We start from the raw sequence: 20647 nt of genomic DNA, 5'->3' as shown, positions 1-20647 counted from the left end.
TTGAAACATAAGACATAATTTGCTTTAAAATGACATTTCAGTGAAGGTTCTTTAAAATCACTCCTCCATTTTCCACAATATAATCGTTTCACTTTGCAGGGGAGAAACCTCTCTGATGTTGTCATTTTTTAGAGAGCCTTCTCAATTTAAACTCAAAATGCCCAGAGCTAACATCTTTCTGGAATGAGTTTTTTCTGTTAAATCGGTAGCATACGGCCCCACATCCCATTTTTCATGCTTATGCTTTCGATTCAGCTTAAGTGCTTCTTTATTTTGACTTTCAAATTAAGGCATTTTGGAGTTGATGTTTAATTCACACCATTTGTGCCAAGTGCACGACATGGCTGCAGACGGAGCTCTGATAGCCCAAAGCCGGCTTTTTTCTCAGACTTGATCGATTTGTTTTCTGCTGAGGAGGCTCAGAGGTAGAGGCCCTCTGGGAATGAGTTCACCCTCAGCCACGTCAGAGCAGCATTGTTGAAACTATATTCTCTGCAGGGGGCGCTATCTGCCCCAAGGGAGAGAAAGTTGGTGTTGCGGGGGGAGTTAAGAAAAAATCTTACTTTTTATTTACAAAGCACAGATATACACACGACACATAAACAAATACCCAGTATATCTCTAGTATTAAAACAATATGTGAGGAGGGTGATGAGGGGAAAAAAAAATATTTAAAAATGCTCCTGGGGTGTGGGGAACAATATTTTTAAACAGGCTGAGAAATACTGGTTAGTACAAAAGGGTTTGTACAGTTCATACAAAGAGGGGAGCTTCTAGAATGATGACAAGTGAAACCCAGTTGTTTTCTTTTCCTCCAGAACGGAGGGAGGGATCACCAAGGGGGCCACAATCGGGGTCCTCCTCGACTTGAACAGGAAAACCTTGACCTTTTTTATCAACGACGAACAGCAGGGTCCCATAGCCTTCGAGAACGTGGAAGGCCTGTTCTTCCCGGCGGTCAGCCTGAACAGGAACGTGCAGGTAAGCGCCGTGCCCCCGCGCCTCCCAGCAGCTTCCGCCCGCTCTGCTTCAAAGGCTGCCCGCGGGTGGTACGTTAGTCCCTGAGAGAGGGAAGCCAACCGTGTAAGGCCCAGACCGAGACCCGGAGGAAAGGAGAGGGGAAAGGGATCAACGCTGACAACTGAGATGATTCCAGATCAGCATCAGCCCTTTCGTTAAGCTTGGACACAGTCTAATTCACAGCAAGTGGGCGATTGGAACTCAGTTCACGGTTTGCTCTTGACCGGCCCTGAGGCCTAGTTTCATCCCTAGTAGGAAAGGAACTCTTCAACCAGCTGGTTTGAAAACAGATGGAATGACTTATGCGAAGCTCCATGAGTGCCCGAGAGGTGAAGGTATGAGACGGAAGTATTAGCACCATTATCAGAAATCCTGAGCATCGTCTCTGCACTGTTCCTCTGCTCCATTAGGTGCCACCGGGATTAGAAAACAGTCCCTGCCTGCGGGTTACTTACTTATGATTTACTGCAAATGGCCAACAGGTTCTTCTCATACATTCATTCAACAAATAACTACTGAGTGCCTTTAATATGTCAGGCACTGTAATCACTAGAAGTATTGTTTATCAGTGAGAACAAAACATAAAAATCTTGCCATTGTAGAGCTCACATTTGAGTTATGGGTGATAGAATAAACAATAAGCACAAAGCTCATGTTAATGATATAGGAGCTAGAAGACAGTAAGTGTAAGGGAGCTGAGGCTAAGGGTAGGGCGAGGGGGTTTGGGGGTTGTAGGGAGGAGAGGGCAGCTGCCATCTCAGCCAGGGTGCTCACTGTGGGGTGGGCCTTATTACAGCCCCCACGTGAGCTGTGCCCTGGAGGGAGTGAGCTGTGTGGAGCTTCCCAGGCAGAGGGAACAACCAGCATAAAGTTTCTGAAGCATGAGGGGCCTCATGGGAGCAAGGCAGGGCCAAGGGCTGGGGTGAAGATCAGAGTCATGGGGTGCCCTGTTGCTAGGCTGGGCTTTCCCTGCCCCTCTCAGCTGGAGCTCTCATTATCAGCTGCTGTAAGATGGATAGGTCGTGGGAATCAAAACCCTCCAGGTGATTTTTGCTCTGTTCAAAACCATAGTCTTGGGAGAGTAAAAAAAAGAAAGAAAGAAAGAAAACAATTGTTGTTTATCAGTGTGTGCAGTAAAAGTGATTGCAACCCAGTGACCTTTGCACTTCTCTCTTCCTGCGAATAGATGGGGTTTTCTGGGAGGCTGAAATCTAATCTCTCAGAGTTCAGCCTCTACATTGGAAGAAAGGAAACCATAAATTGCCCTAGACGTGAGTCTTAGAAAAACCTCCTTCAAAGATTTCCACACATTGCAGCTGTTTCCCCTACCAACGGATGTTGTACTCGGTGGTTTTCAGTGTTTTCCAGGGTGTTCTGAGTATCTTTAGAGAAAGACTCTGGGGCTCGAGAGACAGGGACGAGAAGGGGAAGGAGAACAGTAGAGCCTGAGATGCTTCTCGCCTCGTCCATGCCGCTGTCCATCGAGATGCGAGGCTGCTCGGGATCCAGGGAAACCGTACCCCTGCCCCTGTTTCTTAGACCTGGCAATCACCTATTCATTCCCCAAACAAAAGGCTCATCCTAATCGGAGTTACTAGTGGACACGTGGTAAGAGAAGGGTTCTCCGCTCACCGGTTCTCTATCCGTGGATTCGGCCTTTTCACTGCGCCCTCACCAACAGGCTTTGCTACCTGCAGATCAATGCCTGTGTCTTCATTCAGAAGGAACACAGCCTTCCCAGGATCCTTAAAAGAGGCAGGTGGATAAGAACCACATTATCAAGTGTCTCCAAGATTTGGGAACCCCCGACCGTGGCCAGGCTCTTAGCGCAGGCAGAATTCTACTAGAATTCTTCTTTAACATCTACTAGAATAGACGTTAAAGAAAGGGAACAGGTCCCCCGTTGAACTAGGAACACAGCCGCTGTGCCCCGGGGAGGGGCTGATGCAGGGAGGGTTCCCGCGGTACTTCCAGGACTCACAGTCTCGTCCCCCAGGTCACGCTTCACACCGGGCTCCCAGTCCCTGACTTCTACTCCAGCAGAGCATCAATAGCCTAAGGATGGGCCGTGGAGGCGCCAGCTGCCGGTCCTACCCTCCGTCCTTACCTCCGCCTGGGAGAGCGACAGCACCTGGTGGGATGCTGGAGAGCTGGAAGCAGAGGGGGAGGAGGAGAGAAAAGCTGGTCCCCACGCGTTCACACCCCACAGCTCCGTTCCGCCCCTACCTTTCCGACCTCTCTCCTGCTCTGATGCCTGCGTTCACTTCTGCATCCCGCAACTCTAACCAACAAAGGACCTAGGCCGCCCACCATGTCACTTAGTTTCCAATCCCGGGTTTTGCTCTAATTTTACATAATTTTTTTAATGTAGGTGAGTTATATTTTGTTTCTTTTCTGATCATGTTCTTGGTGACTTACTGAACTGTTACTGCCAAGAGAATATTCTCCTGATAACCTTTTTCTTAAGCTTTCTAATAAAGAGGTTGTAGAGAGGGGTGGGGAAGAATGCGTTGAATTTGGAGCTTGCAGTTTGCCTCCTAGAAGGTTCTTGCCGTTACCTCTCATGCAGTGCCAGCCCTGCATAGCTAATCTTTGAGAGGTGGGCAGAGTGAATGCAGCACTGAGATGTCTGACTATCCATTGAGGCACAAAAATAATAGCCATATGGCTACACAAAGGTTCACAGCAGGCAGGATACTTAGGATAGCTGGGTTACTGGGAGAGGCCAGAAACCCTGGTCATTGAATCAAACTAGGAAGTCTCTAGACTGGGGCAGACCAGGGAGTTTATGATTTGGTTCATTTATTTAATACGAGTTTTTAACTGAGAACCTACTATGGACCGGGCACTGTTCTAGACATTGGAGACACAGTGGTGAACACACAGGTGTGGTTACTGCCCTTCTGGAGCTTAAATTCTCATAGGAGAGCAAGCCAAAAATATGACAATTACAAATTATTTTACAAGTACTAGAAAGGAAATAAGGAGCAAAAAGGTTCATTGGCAAGATCTCTCAGTTTCCCAAGAATGATGCTAAAAATCTACCCATTCTGGCCATGGCACCAGAAACATACCAACTCAATGCCTTTTCTGCTACATTATTTTAATTATGGTACCTGCTGCCATTCATCATAATTATGGCAGAAATGATGTCAGCATTCTTATTTGTTAATGCTGCAAGGACACTAAGCCTTAAAAATGAATGTGGAAAAAAAAAAAAAAAAACAGCGACCAGAGAGAGAACTCATTTTCAGTAATGGGGGATCTTAATTTGCAGTCCATGGCATCCCCATTCTCAGGATAAACTCACGTGTCTCCATGTATATCTGTGCCTGTTACAAATGACAAATCCATCCACTCTGCTGCCATTCACAACCTAACTTTCTGGAGTGGTTCCAGTAATGTGTGGAAGAAAATAAAATTGTATGTCATTGCTCTGACTGATAGCAGAATGATAATTCTTATTACTTCTCTATAGAGACAGACTTACACAGTCACCCTTCTGATTCTTTAGTTTGACATGCAGTTTTAGAAAACGTAGAACATGGAAAGAGGTTCTGATTAGTTGTCTAAATATTTGCCAGTGAGCCAAGAAATTCTGCATGAAAAAACAAGAATAACAGATAAAAGAGAAGTGGTAGGATGGGGAAGCTAACAAACTAAAGTTCTGGCATAAAGTAAGACATGTAAATAGCTAATTATTTCCTTTTGTGCTTTATTTAGCTCATCTCTATCAGTTACAGTGTTTCTCTGGTTACATGTACCTAATTTATTGGATGGGTGCTATCCTGTATATGTCCATCTTGGTTTCTTGGCTACAGAAAAACTCTGTTGCAGGACAACACTAGTTTGATATTTGATTTACTCTCCAATGAGACTCGATGGCTGGGCCGCTGTAGACTCATAGTTCCTCCTGTTCTTTATTAAATTCATCCTGCTGAGTAGATTTCTAGTGACTTGTAACACCTAGTTTACACAGAATTACCATTGTAGATGCATACAGCTATTGTACTAGAAAAATGGATATTTCTGGTGTGCCAATAAAAGATTTTTATGAGAGAACATTATATGTCTCTTTAAAATTCTTGGGTTTTGCCTGTTTGGGATGATGATTCACCTTTGTCCAAGTGACAGGTTCTCAGGCAAGTGTGATTGGAAAGTCCGCTAGAGTTCACGAAAGTTCTTGGTCCTCACCTGATTTCCCTGGGAGCACAGACACTGTCTCCTGGTGGCACCTACCTCCTGAATCTTGGCTAAGTGTGAAACATCTGTAGTTTAGATGCTGTTTGGGTATTTTTCCAAATCTTGGGAATTTACTTTCACAAACCTGCTCCTGAAAAACCCGTAAACTTGTACTACAAAGTATAATGTCACTGCCTTTTTCAAACCTGGTTCCTTTGACATTTCTTTGAATGGCTGAACAATGTACTTGTTTTTTTTGTTTTTTTTTTTAAGATTTTATTTATTTATTTGACAGAGAGAGATCATAAGTAGGCAGAGAGGCAGACAGAGAGAGTGAGAGGGAAGCAGGCTCACCGCTGAGCAGAGAGCCCGATGTGGGAATGTACTTGTTTTTAAGTAATCACACTGTGGATGTCTGGGTGGCTCAGTTGGTTAAGCATCTGCCTTTGGCTTAGGTCATGATCCCAAGGTCCTAGGACCCTGCTCCCTGCTTAGCAGGGAGGCTGCTTTTCCCTCTGCCCTTCCCACCTGTTTATGTATTCTGTCTCTCTCTCTGATAAATAAATAAAATCTCTAAAAAATAAGTAAGTAAATAATCACAACAGTACTGATCACCTTTATATTATCATTACCCCTTATCTAGTTTTTTTTTTTTTTGGCAGACATTTATTTATTTATTTTTGACTAAATTTTTATTATTTTCTTTTTATTTAAATTCAAATAATTAACATATATTATTAGTTTCATATGTAGAATTCAGTGATTCATCAGTTTTATATATTACCCAGTGCTCATTACATCATGTGCCCTCCTTAATGTCCATCACCAGTTTCCACATCCCCCACACCCCTCAGATTATTTCCTATGATTAAGAGTCTCTTATGGTATGTCTCTCTCTCTGGTTTGGTCTTCTTTTATTTTTCCCTATTTCCTCTATGATCCTCAGTTTTCTTTATTTTTTTTATTTAAATTCAATTAACTACCATGTAATGTATTATTGGTTTCAGAGGTAGAGGTCAGTTATTCATCAGTCTTATATAACACCCAGTGCTCATTACCTCATGTGTCTTCCTCATCATCCAATTATCCAATTCCCTTACTCCGTCCCCTCCAGCTACCTTCAGAACAATCTGAATCTTAATCCTATGATTAAGAGTCTCTTATGGTTTGTCTCCCTCTCTGATTTCATCTTATTTTATTTTTTCTTCTATGATCCTCTGTTTTGTTTTGTAAATTCCACATATGAATGAGATCATATGATAAATTCCTCTCTCTGATTCATTTATTTTGCTTAACGTAATATCCTCTAGTTCCATCCAAGTCATTGCAAATGGCAAGATTTCATTTTTGATGGCTAAGTAATATTCCATTGTAAATATATACACCACATCTTCTTTGTCCATTCATCTGTCAATGGGTTCTTTCCATAGTTTGGTTATTGTGGACATTGCTGCTATAAACATTGGGGTGCAGGTGCCCCTGTGAATCACTATGTTTGTATAGTTCAGAAAAATACCTAGTAGTGTAATTGCTGCATCACAGAGTAGCTCTATTTTCAACTTTTTGAGGAACCTCTATACTGTTTTCCAGAGTAACTGCACCAGCTTGCATTCCCATCAACAGTGTAAGAAGGTCCCCTTTCTCTACATCCTCACCAACATTTGTCATTTCCTGACTTGTTAATTTTAGCCATTCTGACTTATGAGTTGGTATTGATTTGTATTTCCCTGATGCTGAGTGATGTTGAGCATTTTTTGTTGTTGTTGTATCTGTTGGCCATTTGGATGTCTTCCTTGGAGAAATATCTGTTCATGTCTTCTGCCCATTTCTTGATTGCACTATTTGTGCTTTGGGTGTTGAGTTTGATAAGTTCTTTATAGATTTTGGACACTAACCCTTTAAAGGTTAAGACATTTGCAAATATCTTCTCCCATTCTTCGGTTGTCTTTTAGTTTTGTTGACTGTTTCCTTTGCTGTGCAGAAGCTTTTTATCTTTATGATGCCCCAATAGTTCTGTTTCGCCTTTGTTTTCCTTCCTTTGGAGACGTTATCCATCAAGAAGCTGCTATGGCCAAGGTCAGAGAGGTTGCTCCCTGTGTTCTCCCCTAGGATTTTGATGGATTCCTACTCACATTTAGGTCTTTCATCCATTTTGAGTCTATTTTTGTGTATGGTGTAAGACAATGGTCCAGTTTCATTCTTCTGTATGTTGCTATCCAGTTTTCCCAACAGCATTTGTTGAAAAGACTGTCTTTTTTCCATTGGATATTCTTTCCTGCTTTGTCAAAGATTAGCTGACCATAGAGTTGAGGGTCCATTTCTGGGTTCTCTATTTGGTTCCATTGACCTATGTGTTTGTTTTTGTGCCTGTACCATATTGACTTGATGATTACAGTTTTGTAATAGAGTTTGAAATCCAGGATTATGATGCCACCAGCTTTGGTTTTCTTTTTCAACATTCCTTTGGCTTTTCAGGGTCTTTTCTGGTTCCATACAAATTTTAGGATTCTTTGTTCCAGCTCTGTGGAAAAAAGCTGATGGTATTTTGATAGGGATGCACTGAATGTACAGATTGCTCTAGGTAGCATAGACATTTTAACAATATTTGTTCTTCCAATCCATGAGGCATAGAATATTTTTCCATTTCTTTGTGTCTTCTTCAATTTCTTTCATGAGTGTCCTATAGTTTTCTGAGAACAGATCCTTTGCCTCTTTGGTTAGATTTATTCCTAGGCATGTTATGGTTTTTGGCACAATTGTAAATCAAATTGACTCCTTTATTTCTCTTTATTCTGTCTCTTTGTTAGTGTATAGAAATACAACTGGTTTCTGTGCATTGATTTTATATCTTGCCCCTTGGCTGAATTCCTGTATGATTTCTAGCAATTTTGGGGTGGAGATTTTTAGGTTTTCCACATAAAATATCAGATCATCTTCAAAGAATGAGAGATCAACTTCTTTTTTGCTGATTTGGATGACTTTCATTTCATTTTGTTGTCTGATTGTTGAGGCTAGGACTTCTGGTACTATGTTGAACAGCAGTGGTAAGAATGGACATCCCTACTATGTTCCTGACCTGAGGGAAAACTCTCAGTTTTACCCTTTGAGAATGATATTCACTGTGGGCTTTTCATATGTGGCTTTTATGATATTGAGGTATGTTCCCTCTATCTCTACATTGTAAAGAGTTTTAATCAAGAAAGAATGTTGTACTTCATCAAAAGCTTTTTCTGCATCTATTGAGAGGATCATGTAGTTCTGTCTTTTTTTTATTAATGAAGTTTATCACATTGATTGATTTGCAGATGTTGGACCAAACTTGCAGTCCAGGAATAAATCCCACTTGGTTGTGATGAATAATCCTTCTAATGTACTGTTGGATCCTATTGGCTAGTATCTTCATGAGAATTTTGGCATCTCTGTTCATCAGGAATATTGGTCTATAATTCTCCTTTTTGGTGGGGTCTTTCTGGTTTTGGAATCAAGGTAATGCTGGCCTCATAGAAAGAGCTTGGAAGTTTCCCTCCATTTCTATTTTCTGAAACAGCTTCAGAAGAATAAGTATTAGTTCTTCTTTAAATGTTTGGTAGAATTTCCCTGGAAAGCCATCTGGCCCTGGACTTCAGTTTGTTGGGAGATTTTTGATTACTGCTTCCATTTCCTTGCTGGTTATGGGTCTGTTCAGGTTTTCTATTTCTTTCTGGTTCAGTTTTGTTAGTTTATAGGTCTCTAGGAATGCATCCATTTCATCCAGATTGTCAAATTTGCTGGCATATAGTTGCTCATAATATGTTCTTATAATTGTCTGTATTTCTTTGGTGTTGGTTGTGATCTCTCCTCTTTCATTCATGATTTTATTTATTTGGGTCCTTTCTCTTTTCTTTTTGATAAGTCTGGCCAGGGGGTTATCAATCTTATTAAATCTTTCAAAGGATAAGTACCTAGTTTCATTGATTTGTTCTATTGTTTTTTTGGTTTCTATTTCATTGATTTCTACTCTGATCTTTATTATTTCTCTTCTCCTGCTGGGTTTAGGCTTTCTTTGTTGTTCTTTCTCCAGCTCCTTTAGGTCTAGAGTTAGGTTGTATATTTGAGAACTTTCTTATTTCTTGAGAAAGGCTTGTATCACTATATATTTTCCTCTCAGGACTGCTTTTGCTGTGTCCCACAGATTTTGAACTGTTGTGTTTTCATTATCATTTGTTTCCATGAATTTTTTCAATTCTTCTTTAATTTCCTGGTTGACCCATTCATTCTTTAGTAGGATGTTCTTTAGCCTCCATATATTTGGGTTCTTTACAAATTTCCTCTTGTGATTGAGTTCTAGTTTCAAAGCATTGTGGTCTGAAAACATTCAGGGAATGATCCCAATCTTTTGCTACTAGTTGAAACCTAATTGGTTACTAGTTGAGACCCAAGATATGATCTATTCTGGACAATGTTCCATGTGCACTCAAGAAGAATGTGTATTCTGTTGCTTTAGGACAGAATGCTCTGAATATATCTGTTAAGTCCATCTGTGAGTATGTCATTCAAAGCCCTTATTTCCTTATTGATCTTCTACTTAGATTCTGTCCATTATAGTGAGTGGAGTGTTAAAGTCCCCACTATTATTGTAGTATTACCAAAGAGTTTCTTTAATTTTGTTATTAATTGGTTTATATAATTGGCTGATCCCAAGTTAGAGCATAAATATTTATAATAGTTAGATCTTCTTGTTGGATACACCCTTTAATTATGATATAGTGTCCTTCCTCATCTTTTATTACAGTCTTTGGTTTAAAATCTAATTTGCCCGATATAAGGATTGCCACTCCAGCTTTCTTTTGATGTTCATTGCCTGAGAAATGACTTTCCACCCCCTCACTTTCAATCAGTTCTACTCTTGCTGGGCCCCTGCTCTGAGAGCAGTTGCCCAACTGAGCTGTGGTTCGTGGTTTATGGCTACCCTGAGCTGAGAGCCCACTTCTGGGATCACTGACGGCAGCCGGCTTCTCCACTCAAATGACTGGGAGCCCTAGTCTTCCTATGACCCCAGGGAGCCTGAGACCACATTGTCCTACCTAGTGTTCCTCCCCACTTCACCACCTGAGTGTCTCTCAGGCAGGGACACCCCCCACTGGAGCAGACTTCTAAAAGTTCCAATTTTGCACTCTGCTATAATATCACTTTCCGGTAGCTGACTAACAAAGGCTCCCTCCTTCAGCGTTTTAGCTTCTCATATATCACCTCAGATTCACTTCTCCCCACCTCCTACCTTGCAGAATGTCGTAGTTTTTCTATTTGTAGAGTTGCAACTATTCTTTTCTTAATCTCTGGTTGAGTTTGCAGGTGTTCAGAATAATTTAATAGCTATCTAACTGAATTCCTGGGACCAGACAAAACTAAAATCTTATACTTCTCTGCCATCTTGGGCTTCTAGGGAGAGAATCCATTATGCTTTGGAAAATAAAAAAAAAATTGTTTATTTATTTTAGAGAGGGAGAGCACACACAAGCAGGTAGAGGGGCAGAGAGGGAGGGAAAGAGAATCCTCAAGCAGACTGCCTGCTGAGCATGGAACCTGACTTGGGGCTTAATCTCATACTACAAGATCATGACCTGAGCCAAAACCAAGAGTTCAATGCTCAACTGACTGAGCTACCCAGGCACTCTTGTCATTACCCTTTTAAAGTGAACTGGGGTGTGTGTGTGTGTGTGTGTGTGTGTGTGTGTGTGTGTTTAAGGAAAACATCCCCTGCAAGTACCTGATCCAGGTTATGACCTCAGAGCAGCACACTAGGAGGCTGGCAGCTGTCCTTGATCTGTGTACACCAGGTTTCCCACATCTCTGTTTCCTCACCTGGTACCCTGACACTTCCTTCTTCCTCCTCCATGGATCTGCTCTGGTGGTTTTCTTCCCTTCTGTTCTCTACCTAAGGCAACACATTAGCCACTTTCTACTCTTCTCATGGCACTGAGGTTAATGGAACTTATGATTCCTGGCATTGCCTCATAGGAATGATGGATGGACTGATTTGCAAGATATCATCCTATTTTTTGTAAGTGAGGTCCTTTTTTTCTAATTCTAATGTGTGCATTAATCTTTTACTTATCTCTTCAACTCACTGATAAGAAAGGAAGACTTTCTGTTGAATCAAGATTTTTATCATGAATCAAAGGAACTATAGTTATTAAAGAAGTTCTCAGATCACACTACCTTCTAATTTATAGTAACATGCTAAAGATACCTGCATATATATTCAAATGTATGGGCCAGCTACTTCCACTTGACACTGGCATTTAGGGGAACCTGAGTCTGACATAACCTATCACAGGTAACTGAGACTTCTTCGGTCTTGTCTTTATCCAAAGAACCAGAATTCTGGATACATACAGAATTGGAGGCACTGAAAAAGAATTAACAGTGGAGGCATCTAATTCAATGCACAGAAAAATCAGTCTAGCTTTTAGATGTATTATTTCCACCACTCTGCTACAACTATGTGAAGAAAAGCTTCAGGTACAGAATTAGATATGAAAGGGTGAGGAACCATGTTGGACATGACCACAACACTTCTTACAGTCTCCCTCCAACTACACCCAAGTCTGTTCCTATTTTCTCCAAGCTGTCCCCTGAGATAAAGCCTAAAGCCGAGGAAGGGTGTCAGGGACCTAGGAGCAGATCTCCTAACCCTACTTTTTCCTTCCCTTCCCATATTCCCTGGGTTGGTGGAAGGGCTTTGATTTGCTTCCTCTTCTGGTGAAAACTGCCTCTCCATTTTGTTCTGAGCCTCTCTAACATGGCCTTTACCTTGTCCCTTTCCTGAAGTTCAGAGTGGTGGAGAGAATAGAACACCTTTCTCCTGTTAAGGAAACAATTAAAAATAGCTCTTACAAACCCCCAGTGGTTATGAATCTTGCTCACATCTTTCTTCCTTCTCCTTCCAGGGAAAAATAAACATTCACCATGAAATCTGAAAGAATTAATATTTTGGTTCATTGTTCTTGCCTTTTTTCTCCTCCATATTTTTTTCTAAAATTCCCTAATAATAAATATAACAAATTACAACTCCACTAATGAGGATGGCTGGATATTAAATTTTAATTACCTGTTAACAACTTGCAAACCATCTTTTGAGGCATAGCCACAATTTGTAACATGTATAATAAAGGAAAGCATAAAGCTAAAGAAACGACCATGATGGGAGAAACTTCATGGGGATATAAAACAGTGGTTTTCCACCCTGGCTAAAATCCTTAGTAAGGACAGTATGTTCAACCATGCATTTCTATATGTTCCACACAAAGAAAGGGACACGACATGAGATCATGCATATAAAAGCACTTTGTGCAATAGAGATGAAAGACAGGTTAAATGTAAGTATTCATTATTAAGTAACCTACACTCTGCATTATCAGACAACCCCGAGAGGACTAAAGTGTAGTGACTGAGGGCAGCATCTGGCAGTAACTGTCTGAATTCTGGTCCTGGCTCCAGGTTTTGCCCGCTGTGTGCCTAAGTGCATGGGATAAAAACTCACCCACGTTTTCCACACTCTGAAGTAGAGGTAACAATAGAATGGTTTTGAGGGTTAGATCAAATCATATGTGTAAAATATTCTGAACAGGACCCGACCCTTGATGAGTGATACGAAGTGTTAGGGATTATTCATTTGTGTGTAGTCTGTTCATGATGCCACCATCAAATCCCCTCTTTTTTTAATTACCAAGATCCCAAATGAGTGTCAATAATGAGTCATAAAATCATCTTCTCGGGAGACAATGCCTATCTATGGAACTTGACAAAGTGTTAAATTCTTTTGTTAAATTAATGGAAGACTGTAGGCAAGAACATTCTGAGCAAAAGCAGTAACTTGATTCATAAGATATGTTGAAATCTCTTTTAAAGTCACAATAATCAAAATGGCATACTATTACTAAATCAACCACAACTCTGAAATAGAGATTTCAGTAGATATTGAACAGAAAATCACAAAGGGGGAAATGAAGCTTATTAAAAAATGTTGAAAAATATTTGAAAAGTGGTTACCTATTTGGAAAGCAAAATTATATTCTTAATCAAATCTATGTTCCAGATATTAAGGTGGTAATGTAAAATATTTAAAACTTTAATAAACCAGGAGAGATTACAAATATTCATCTGATCTTTCTCAAAGAGGCCTGAATCACTGTAAATGACTTTATGCAATAGGCTTATCAATTTTCTAAAACTCCTCTCCAACTTATATTTTACATTTAAATCCCTCCTTTGTTATCTCTATATATCATGCTTATCTGTTTCCTTCTTTAATTAGCTGGGCCCCTCTTTATCCTGTCTAAACATACTTCTAGTATCATAGATTTATTGTCTGTATTGTTTTTTTTTGTCATGCCATCATTTAACAAACTACTTTTAAGGAAAGATTAAGGTATTGAATATGAACTACTCTGCACTCTGTTTCTGGACTGTATTTTCAACCTAGTAGTTAATGAGTTTATAATGAGCAAGTTGTCTCAAGTAAATGAGGATCCTAATGTTTCCTTCTTTAATGCTGATTCCCACATAGGATCTGTGAAAAGAACACTCGACTCAATTTTTCCCAATTGCCTGGTGGGCAGTGTGGCTGTCAGATGTGAAGAAGTAAGTCTCCAGTCTTACCCGTTGGCAGGCTGAGAAGGATGAGCAGGTGAAGGTTAATTGTAGCTTCTCATGAGGTTGGTTTCATTGTTGGCAATACAATAACTTTGCAAATATGCAAAATTTAACACTTAGGTGTAGTGATGGGCTTGCTCAGAACTGATAGACCTGCAGGAAAAAAATCATACATATCTATCAGAAAGAAATCAATCTTAGAGACTTATGAGGATCAGCCAGAACTCCACACCACTATTAAATTCCATGTCTTCAAGATTTCAAGTATTGAAACGTAGTGCACTTACCTCCTGCAATACACATACTGTGTGTAAGCTGTTTGTCTACCGTCCAAGTGGAAGGGACGTTTCCTCGATGTTAAGAGAATCCGAGATCTGTTCTCCACACCCTGGGAAGGGGTAGAGAGAGGATCCCACTGGATCAGATGAAGCACGGAATACCATTTCTGGAGCATTTAAGCTGCCAAATCAGGGACTCCCAGGGGACAAGAAAGAACGAGATACAGATGCAGACTCATTGAAAAGGAGCGTCAGATGCATCCCACATGTGCTTTCTTTCTCTTTAGAGGTCTCAGGTGTCAGGCTTCACCTTAAGCCTCTTGTCAGGTCTTTGGCAGTAGCTAAGGAAACATAATCCCTGAAACACCTTCTTGATAGAAGGAACTATCAAAGGTGATTTTAAGGACAAAGGAATGTCCGTTATTCCACAAAATGGGTCTGAACCAATATGATATTTTTCGTGGTCTGAAGATATCTGGGGCTAGGCTAGGTTATTAATAGCAAAATAATACCCTATTTTCTTCTTTCTCCAATGCAAAGGTTTTGTTGTGGTTTGTGTTTTTGTTTGTTTGTTTTTTCAAACCTTAACATCTCTGCAATGAAGACAACTTTCACTTGCGTCAAAAGAAACTCACGAGCCACTGGTACGGCAGGTGCCTCTCAGCCTCCAACTGCATGGGGAGATCACCTGGAGAGCTTTAGAAATAGTGATACCAGGCTACTCAGTTAATTGGCTTGGGATCCGACCTGAGAACGTGGGACTTTTTTTAAATTGCCCACATGGGGGTGCCTGGGTGGCTCAGTGGGTTAAGGCCTCTGCCTTCAGCTCAGGTCATGATCTCGGGGTCTTGGGATCAAGCCCCGCGTCAGGCTCTCTGCTCAGCGGGGAGCTTGCTTTCCTCTCACTCTCTCTCTCTCTGCCTGCTTGTGATCTCTGTCTCTCAAATAAATAAATAAACCCTTTAAAAAAATAATAAATTGCCCACATGATTCTCATGGCCAACCGGGCTTGAGAAGGCAGAGGAAGAGAATGCGAGGATGGCATAGACTCAGTTTGCACTGCTGGTGCATTTGAGAAATTAATAAGACATGGGGCTGGATCAGTTCACTGGTCTGTTACTTCGGGGAAGTCATTTGCACTGGTAGGTGGTAAATTTATTTATTTATTTTTATATTTTAAAATTTTATTTCTAGTAGAGCTAGCCTGCAGTGTTACATCAATTTCAGACAGCTGGAAAACTTAAATTCACATCACAGTGATCAGTTCACAGGTCTCTTAGAAAATTCCACTAGAAAGCAATATAGAAAAAAATGTACAAAATTAATAACCATACACTGTATGCGGTGACTGTAAGCAATAAAAATTGCCAAAATTTTGAGAACAGATTACAAGATTTTCAATTGTTGGGAGCAATTGCTGCGTTAAAAACTATTACTCAGGGGCACCTGGATGGCTCAGTGGGTTAAAGCCTCTGCCTTCGGCTCAGGTCATGATCCCAGGGTCCTGGGATCAAGCCCCACATCGGGCTCTCTGGTCCTCGGGGAGCCTGCTTCCTCCTCTCTCTCTGCCTGCCTCTCTGCCTGGTTGTGATTTCTCTCTGTCAAATAAATAAAATATTTAAAAAAAAAACTATCACTCAGATGTCCAAATCTGTCAAAAGCTTCCAGCTACTTCCCAGAAAAGCTCTTTACTTATAATTCAGTTAGCAGCAGCAGCAACACAATGTAGCCAAAAGGGAAATGCAAACAAACTAACAAAACCCCACATAACCCACAATATTCTCTGACATGTGTTTAAATGATTCTGCAGCATCACAAAGATGATACCAAGGTCCAGCTCATCACCAGCAGTTACCATTAACATTATACGTAACTGCCAACGGCCGTACTCTACAGGCATTTCCAACCCCAGGTGTGACTATCATTCTGAAAAAGCAAACAGCATGTATTTGTGGAGAAAAATGTATGATATTGTAACTTAGGTTTTTTAGAGTTGTGTGCATTTAATGTTGTATTTGGTTTTGATTTTCTCCAAAAGAGCTAATATGAAGTCCATGGTTCATTTTACAATCTCTGACAAAGGCTTCCTAAAATTGAGAAATACTCTAATAATATTGGTAGTCATATACTGAACCTCGTTGTTTTCCATGCAATGTACAAAACTCTTACTTAATCTTCATCTTACTTACACATTTTAATTATTAGCATTTTAGAAATGATAAAATTAAAGCATAGAGAGCTTAAGTAACTTGCCTAAGGTCACACAGCAGGAAAGTGGTAGAGCAAAGACTTGAATGCAGCCTAACTCCAGAGCCCACACTCTTGATTAACTTGATTATAGGACACCATGATCCCTCCACATACCGCGGACAACATACTTACTCGTGCAATACATATTCACTGAGCACCAATTAAGCGCTAAATACGGGAAAACACTAGAGATACCAGTGAACAAAATAGAGAAGGTCTCCACCTTCTTAGATCTGATATTCTAATCGGGAAATGCAAATAATAAATAATTACATAAATGAAACTGAGCATAATTTAAAATACTAACCAGAAATGGAATGGACTAATGCGATAGAAAGTTCTGGTGTGTCAGCAATTGCCTCTTTGAGAAGGTGGCATTTGGGCAGCAGAGCCATGAGTGATGGCAGAGGGCCTTGAGGTGGGAACAAGCTCCGTGTGTTTGGGGAGCTAGACAGTGATGCCCTGCAGCTGACCTGTGGTGAGAGGGAGAGCAGTGCCAGGTGAGTTCAGGATGTGGGCGGGGCCAAACTGGGGAGGCTCCCGCAGGAGGGACACCAGGGAAGAGCCTGGTTCCCCAAAAAAAAAAAAAAGGGAATTTGACTCTGGGTGACATAAAGGCACAGAGAGAAGTTATTAGAATGATAGCTCAGAAAGATGAGGACCAGAACAGCTCTGGGTATCAAGGAGCAGGAACTGATGAGCAATTGGCCTTCTCTGGGCCACACAAAGCCTGCTAAATGCTCCTAGTATTTCCCATCTTTTTCTCTCTGCTCAAGATCTGATCCCAAAAAGACAGATGTGATTTTTGCTTGGGTTCTCTGTCTGACTCCTAGCTGATAGAGGGCAGGACCTCGTGACATAGAACCCAAACCACAGCATCCAACCTAAGGGCTGTTTCCAGAAAAGTGGGGATGGGTGCTGGCAGCCAAATGCGCAAAGGAAAGTGACAGTTATACCAATGCAGTGATTTAAGTGAATGAGGGCTGTTTAGATCTGTGACTTTCTTTACTGGGATGTGTTTTTGTTGTTGTTGTTGTTTAACAAAAGCAAGTATTTTGGAAATAACAGGAAGCAAGGAGGCTCCATTTCTATCTCTTATAGAGAATACACAGTGAAGGGGAATATTCTCTTCTGTATTGACGTTATGTCTCAGAATACTAGGTGCTCACAAATGAGGGAGCTCGAAAAAGGACAGAGCTTCCACAGCTCAGTTGAACCTGGGGCCAGAGCCAACTTTACCTAATACATCTTTTCTAAGAAATGAACACAAGATATCACTGCCTCTAAGCTACTCAAAACTGAACAAGGAATTTTCTTCTCACAGTTTAAACATCAACATAGCTGATAAAAAGAAATTTTTTTTAAAGATCCAAGGAGCGAATACATACCTTTGTCAACACTACAGGAGCACAAGAAGAGCGGGGAAAGCCGCCCAAGCGGGCACATCCCATCGGAGGTGAGGATTTCTAGGGCTGAGAGCAGCACACCCAAAGAAGAACCAAGTCGTGTGGAGGACAGAGACCCTCAGATTCTTCTTGAACCCGAAGGAAGCAAATTTGTCTTAGGAGGACTGACCCCTGTTCAAAAGCAGTTAATGGAAAAAGAGAAAGTGAAGCAACTTGAAAGAGACCAAGTCAGCAGAACAACATATTGGATGCGGACGGTGACAAGCTGAGATGTGTCTTCTGTTAACCAGCTGGTGGTAAAAGTGTAAGTGGGTGATCTATGCCGAGGGCCTCGGGGCTCAGGAGAGGTCGTCTGACATCCAGTAGCGTGTCAAATACCCAGAATATCAACAACTCAGCTCAGAGACCTGCATTATTAAATTACGAAAATGTACCATCTTTGCCTCCAAAAAGGAGGAAGCCCGCAAGCTAAGTAGGGAGGAAGATGATAATTTAGGACCAAAGACCCTATCTCTAAGTGGCCGCCATAATAATCCAGATCCAGTGTAAATACAGAGAATGTAAGGAATGGTGCTGCCCAGTGCTCCCAAAATAGAATATTCTAGGCATCGGGACTGTGTGCCGACAGTCTCTTACTTTGATATCAGGGGCCCAGGTTTAGAATACAGGCGGCTCCGTTATGCACAGGAAAGCGGCAGCAACTCTAACAAGCCTCCGCCTCCAAACACGCCGACCGCACCCCTTCCGCAAGTCCCCACCAGGCGCGCAGAGCTGTAGGCTGTGACAGGCATCGCGAGAGCTGCCACGCCGTCAGATTTGCAGAAAGCACAGGCGGAGGTGTTGGTGCATCTAGAAGACCGGACATAATAGTACTGACCTGCCCATGGGAGCCCGGAAAGTGTACGTTGTTTGCACCTTTGTGAAGTTTTGAACAATGAAGGTGCAAGCACTTCATTGTCATTTCTAAACACTATCTCCTTGTATAGACTGGTAAGACTTTTTTCTATTTATGTGCCTCTAACTGAAGGGAATTAATGCAGTACAGGTACTGATTAGAAAACACTGATTTCAGTATATACTATTCAGAGTTTCTGTTCTCACAGGGCCTATTTAAAATGAGAACTGGGGGCATCTGGTTGGCTCAGTGGGTTAAGCATCTGACTCTTGATATCCCCTCAGGTCATGATCATAGGGTCCTGGGATCGAGTTCCGTGTTAGGCTCCCGTTCTGAGCATGGAGCCTGCCCAGGATTCTCTCTCCCTCCCTCTGCCCCTCCCTCTACTTGTGCTCTCTTTCCTCACCACCTCAAAAAAATAAAATAATTAGAGTTGAGTGAGTGACATGCTGGTTGATTTTTATCAGTATTCTGGACTTAATACATATCATTCATGTCTAAGTCATGGTTAGCACTTTAGACATTTTAGAAAGCCTCTTGATAAAGTGCATTGCTAACAGATAACTCTAGATTTTGAAAGTCACATTTATAGATTCACTATTTATGGTATATGGCCTCCAGCATGTAACATGAGGAATTCTTTATTTCATTAATTGTAGGTTTTTTGACTGAGCCAAAACATATATAAAGGAAATAGAAGTACCACACCACCTTAAATACCAATCAGTTCCTTTGTCTTCTGAGTCACTAGAAAGAGTCCTATGTTCGTGAATATGGTTTGTTCTTGGTATGTTGAAAGGCAAGAAGGAGACAAGATTTTCTGTTTACTTATCTCATGATATTATTTGAAGGGATGCCCAGATATCTTAATCAGAATTACACTACACTTGGGATGCCTGGGTGGCTCAGTCATTGAGCATCTGCCTTCAGCTCAGATCATGATCCCAGGGTCCTGGGATCAAATCCCACATTGGGCTCTCTGCTCAGTGAGCCTGCTTCTCCCTCTCCCTCTGCCTGCTACACCCGTGCTGTGTGCTCTCTCTCTCTCTCTCTCTGCCAAATAAATAAAATCTTTAAAAAAGAAGAAAAGAAAAGAATTACACTACACTCAAGAATCAGTCTGGGTTACTTTACCCAAAAATATTTGGAATCTGAACTGCAAACTCTTGAAAGTTTCTCTCCTGGAGATTACTAACAATAACATTGTTTATGGATGCATTTATGCCATCAGGTTGCCACTTGCCTTCAGTTTAGTTTTTTTCCTTTGGTGTTTGGGATATCTTATTTTGTTGATTAATGTCTTTTTCAATTTAAGATGTTTGAGCATGCAACATCATAAAAACTGTGTATGAAAGACCCACAGTTAATATCTTCAATGGGGAAAACCTAAGAACTTCTCCTCCATGGTCAAGAACAAGACAGGCATGTCAACTCTCACCATTATTGTTTAACATAGTACTGGATGTCTTTAGCCTCAGCAATCAGACAACAAAAAGAAATAAAAGGCATCCAAATCAGCAAGGAAGAAGTCAAATTTTCAGTATTTGCAGATGACATGATATTCTATGTAGAAAAACCAGAAGACTCCACCAAAAATCGTTAGAAATAATACATGAGTTCAACAAAGTCATAAGATATAAAATCAATGTACAGAAATATGTTGTATTTCCATACACCAATAATGAAGCAGCCAAAAAAAAAAAAAATCAAGGAATCAATCCCATTTGCAATTGCACCAAAACCCAAAAGATGCTAGGAATAAACCCAACTGAAGAGGTAAAAGATCTGTACTCTGAAAAATATAGAACACATGAAAGAAATGGAAGAGGACACAAAGAAATGGAAAAATGTTCCATGCTCATGAATTGGAAGAACACTGTTAAAATGTCTATACTACCCAAAGTAATCTACACATTTAATGCAGTCCTTATCAAAATGCCACCAGCATTTTCACAGAGCTAGAACAAACAATCCTAAAATTT

At 40.9% G+C, this 20647-nt stretch overlaps 1 protein-coding gene and 1 pseudogene across 8 annotated transcripts in view; both read left to right on the top strand.

Annotated features, from left to right (window-relative positions):
* TRIM9 (tripartite motif containing 9) overlaps nt 1-5079 on the top strand; it is a 108431-nt gene extending 103352 nt beyond the window's left edge. For 4 of the 8 annotated variants that reach the window (XM_046007443.1, XM_046007439.1, XM_046007442.1 and 1 more), the window contains 2 exons: nt 819-981; nt 3017-5079. In XM_046007443.1, coding sequence (XP_045863399.1) covers nt 819-981; nt 3017-3079 — 226 coding nt within the window. In that variant the 3' untranslated portion in view covers nt 3080-5079. Of the gene's footprint in view, nt 1-818 lie in introns of all 8 variants that reach the window. The other 4 variants (XM_046007437.1, XM_046007436.1, XM_046007441.1 and 1 more) reach the window with 2 other exon arrangements.
* Nucleotides 5080-17002: 11923 nt separating this feature from the next.
* On the top strand, nt 17003-18701 carry LOC123943654 (annotated as a pseudogene).
* Nucleotides 18702-20647: the final 1946 nt, after the last annotated feature.

Source organism: Meles meles, chromosome 6 (genome assembly GCF_922984935.1).
Source record: "Meles meles chromosome 6, mMelMel3.1 paternal haplotype, whole genome shotgun sequence".
Taxonomy (NCBI): Eukaryota; Metazoa; Chordata; class Mammalia; order Carnivora; family Mustelidae; genus Meles; species Meles meles.
This window is presented reverse-complemented; position numbering and strand designations above follow the sequence as displayed.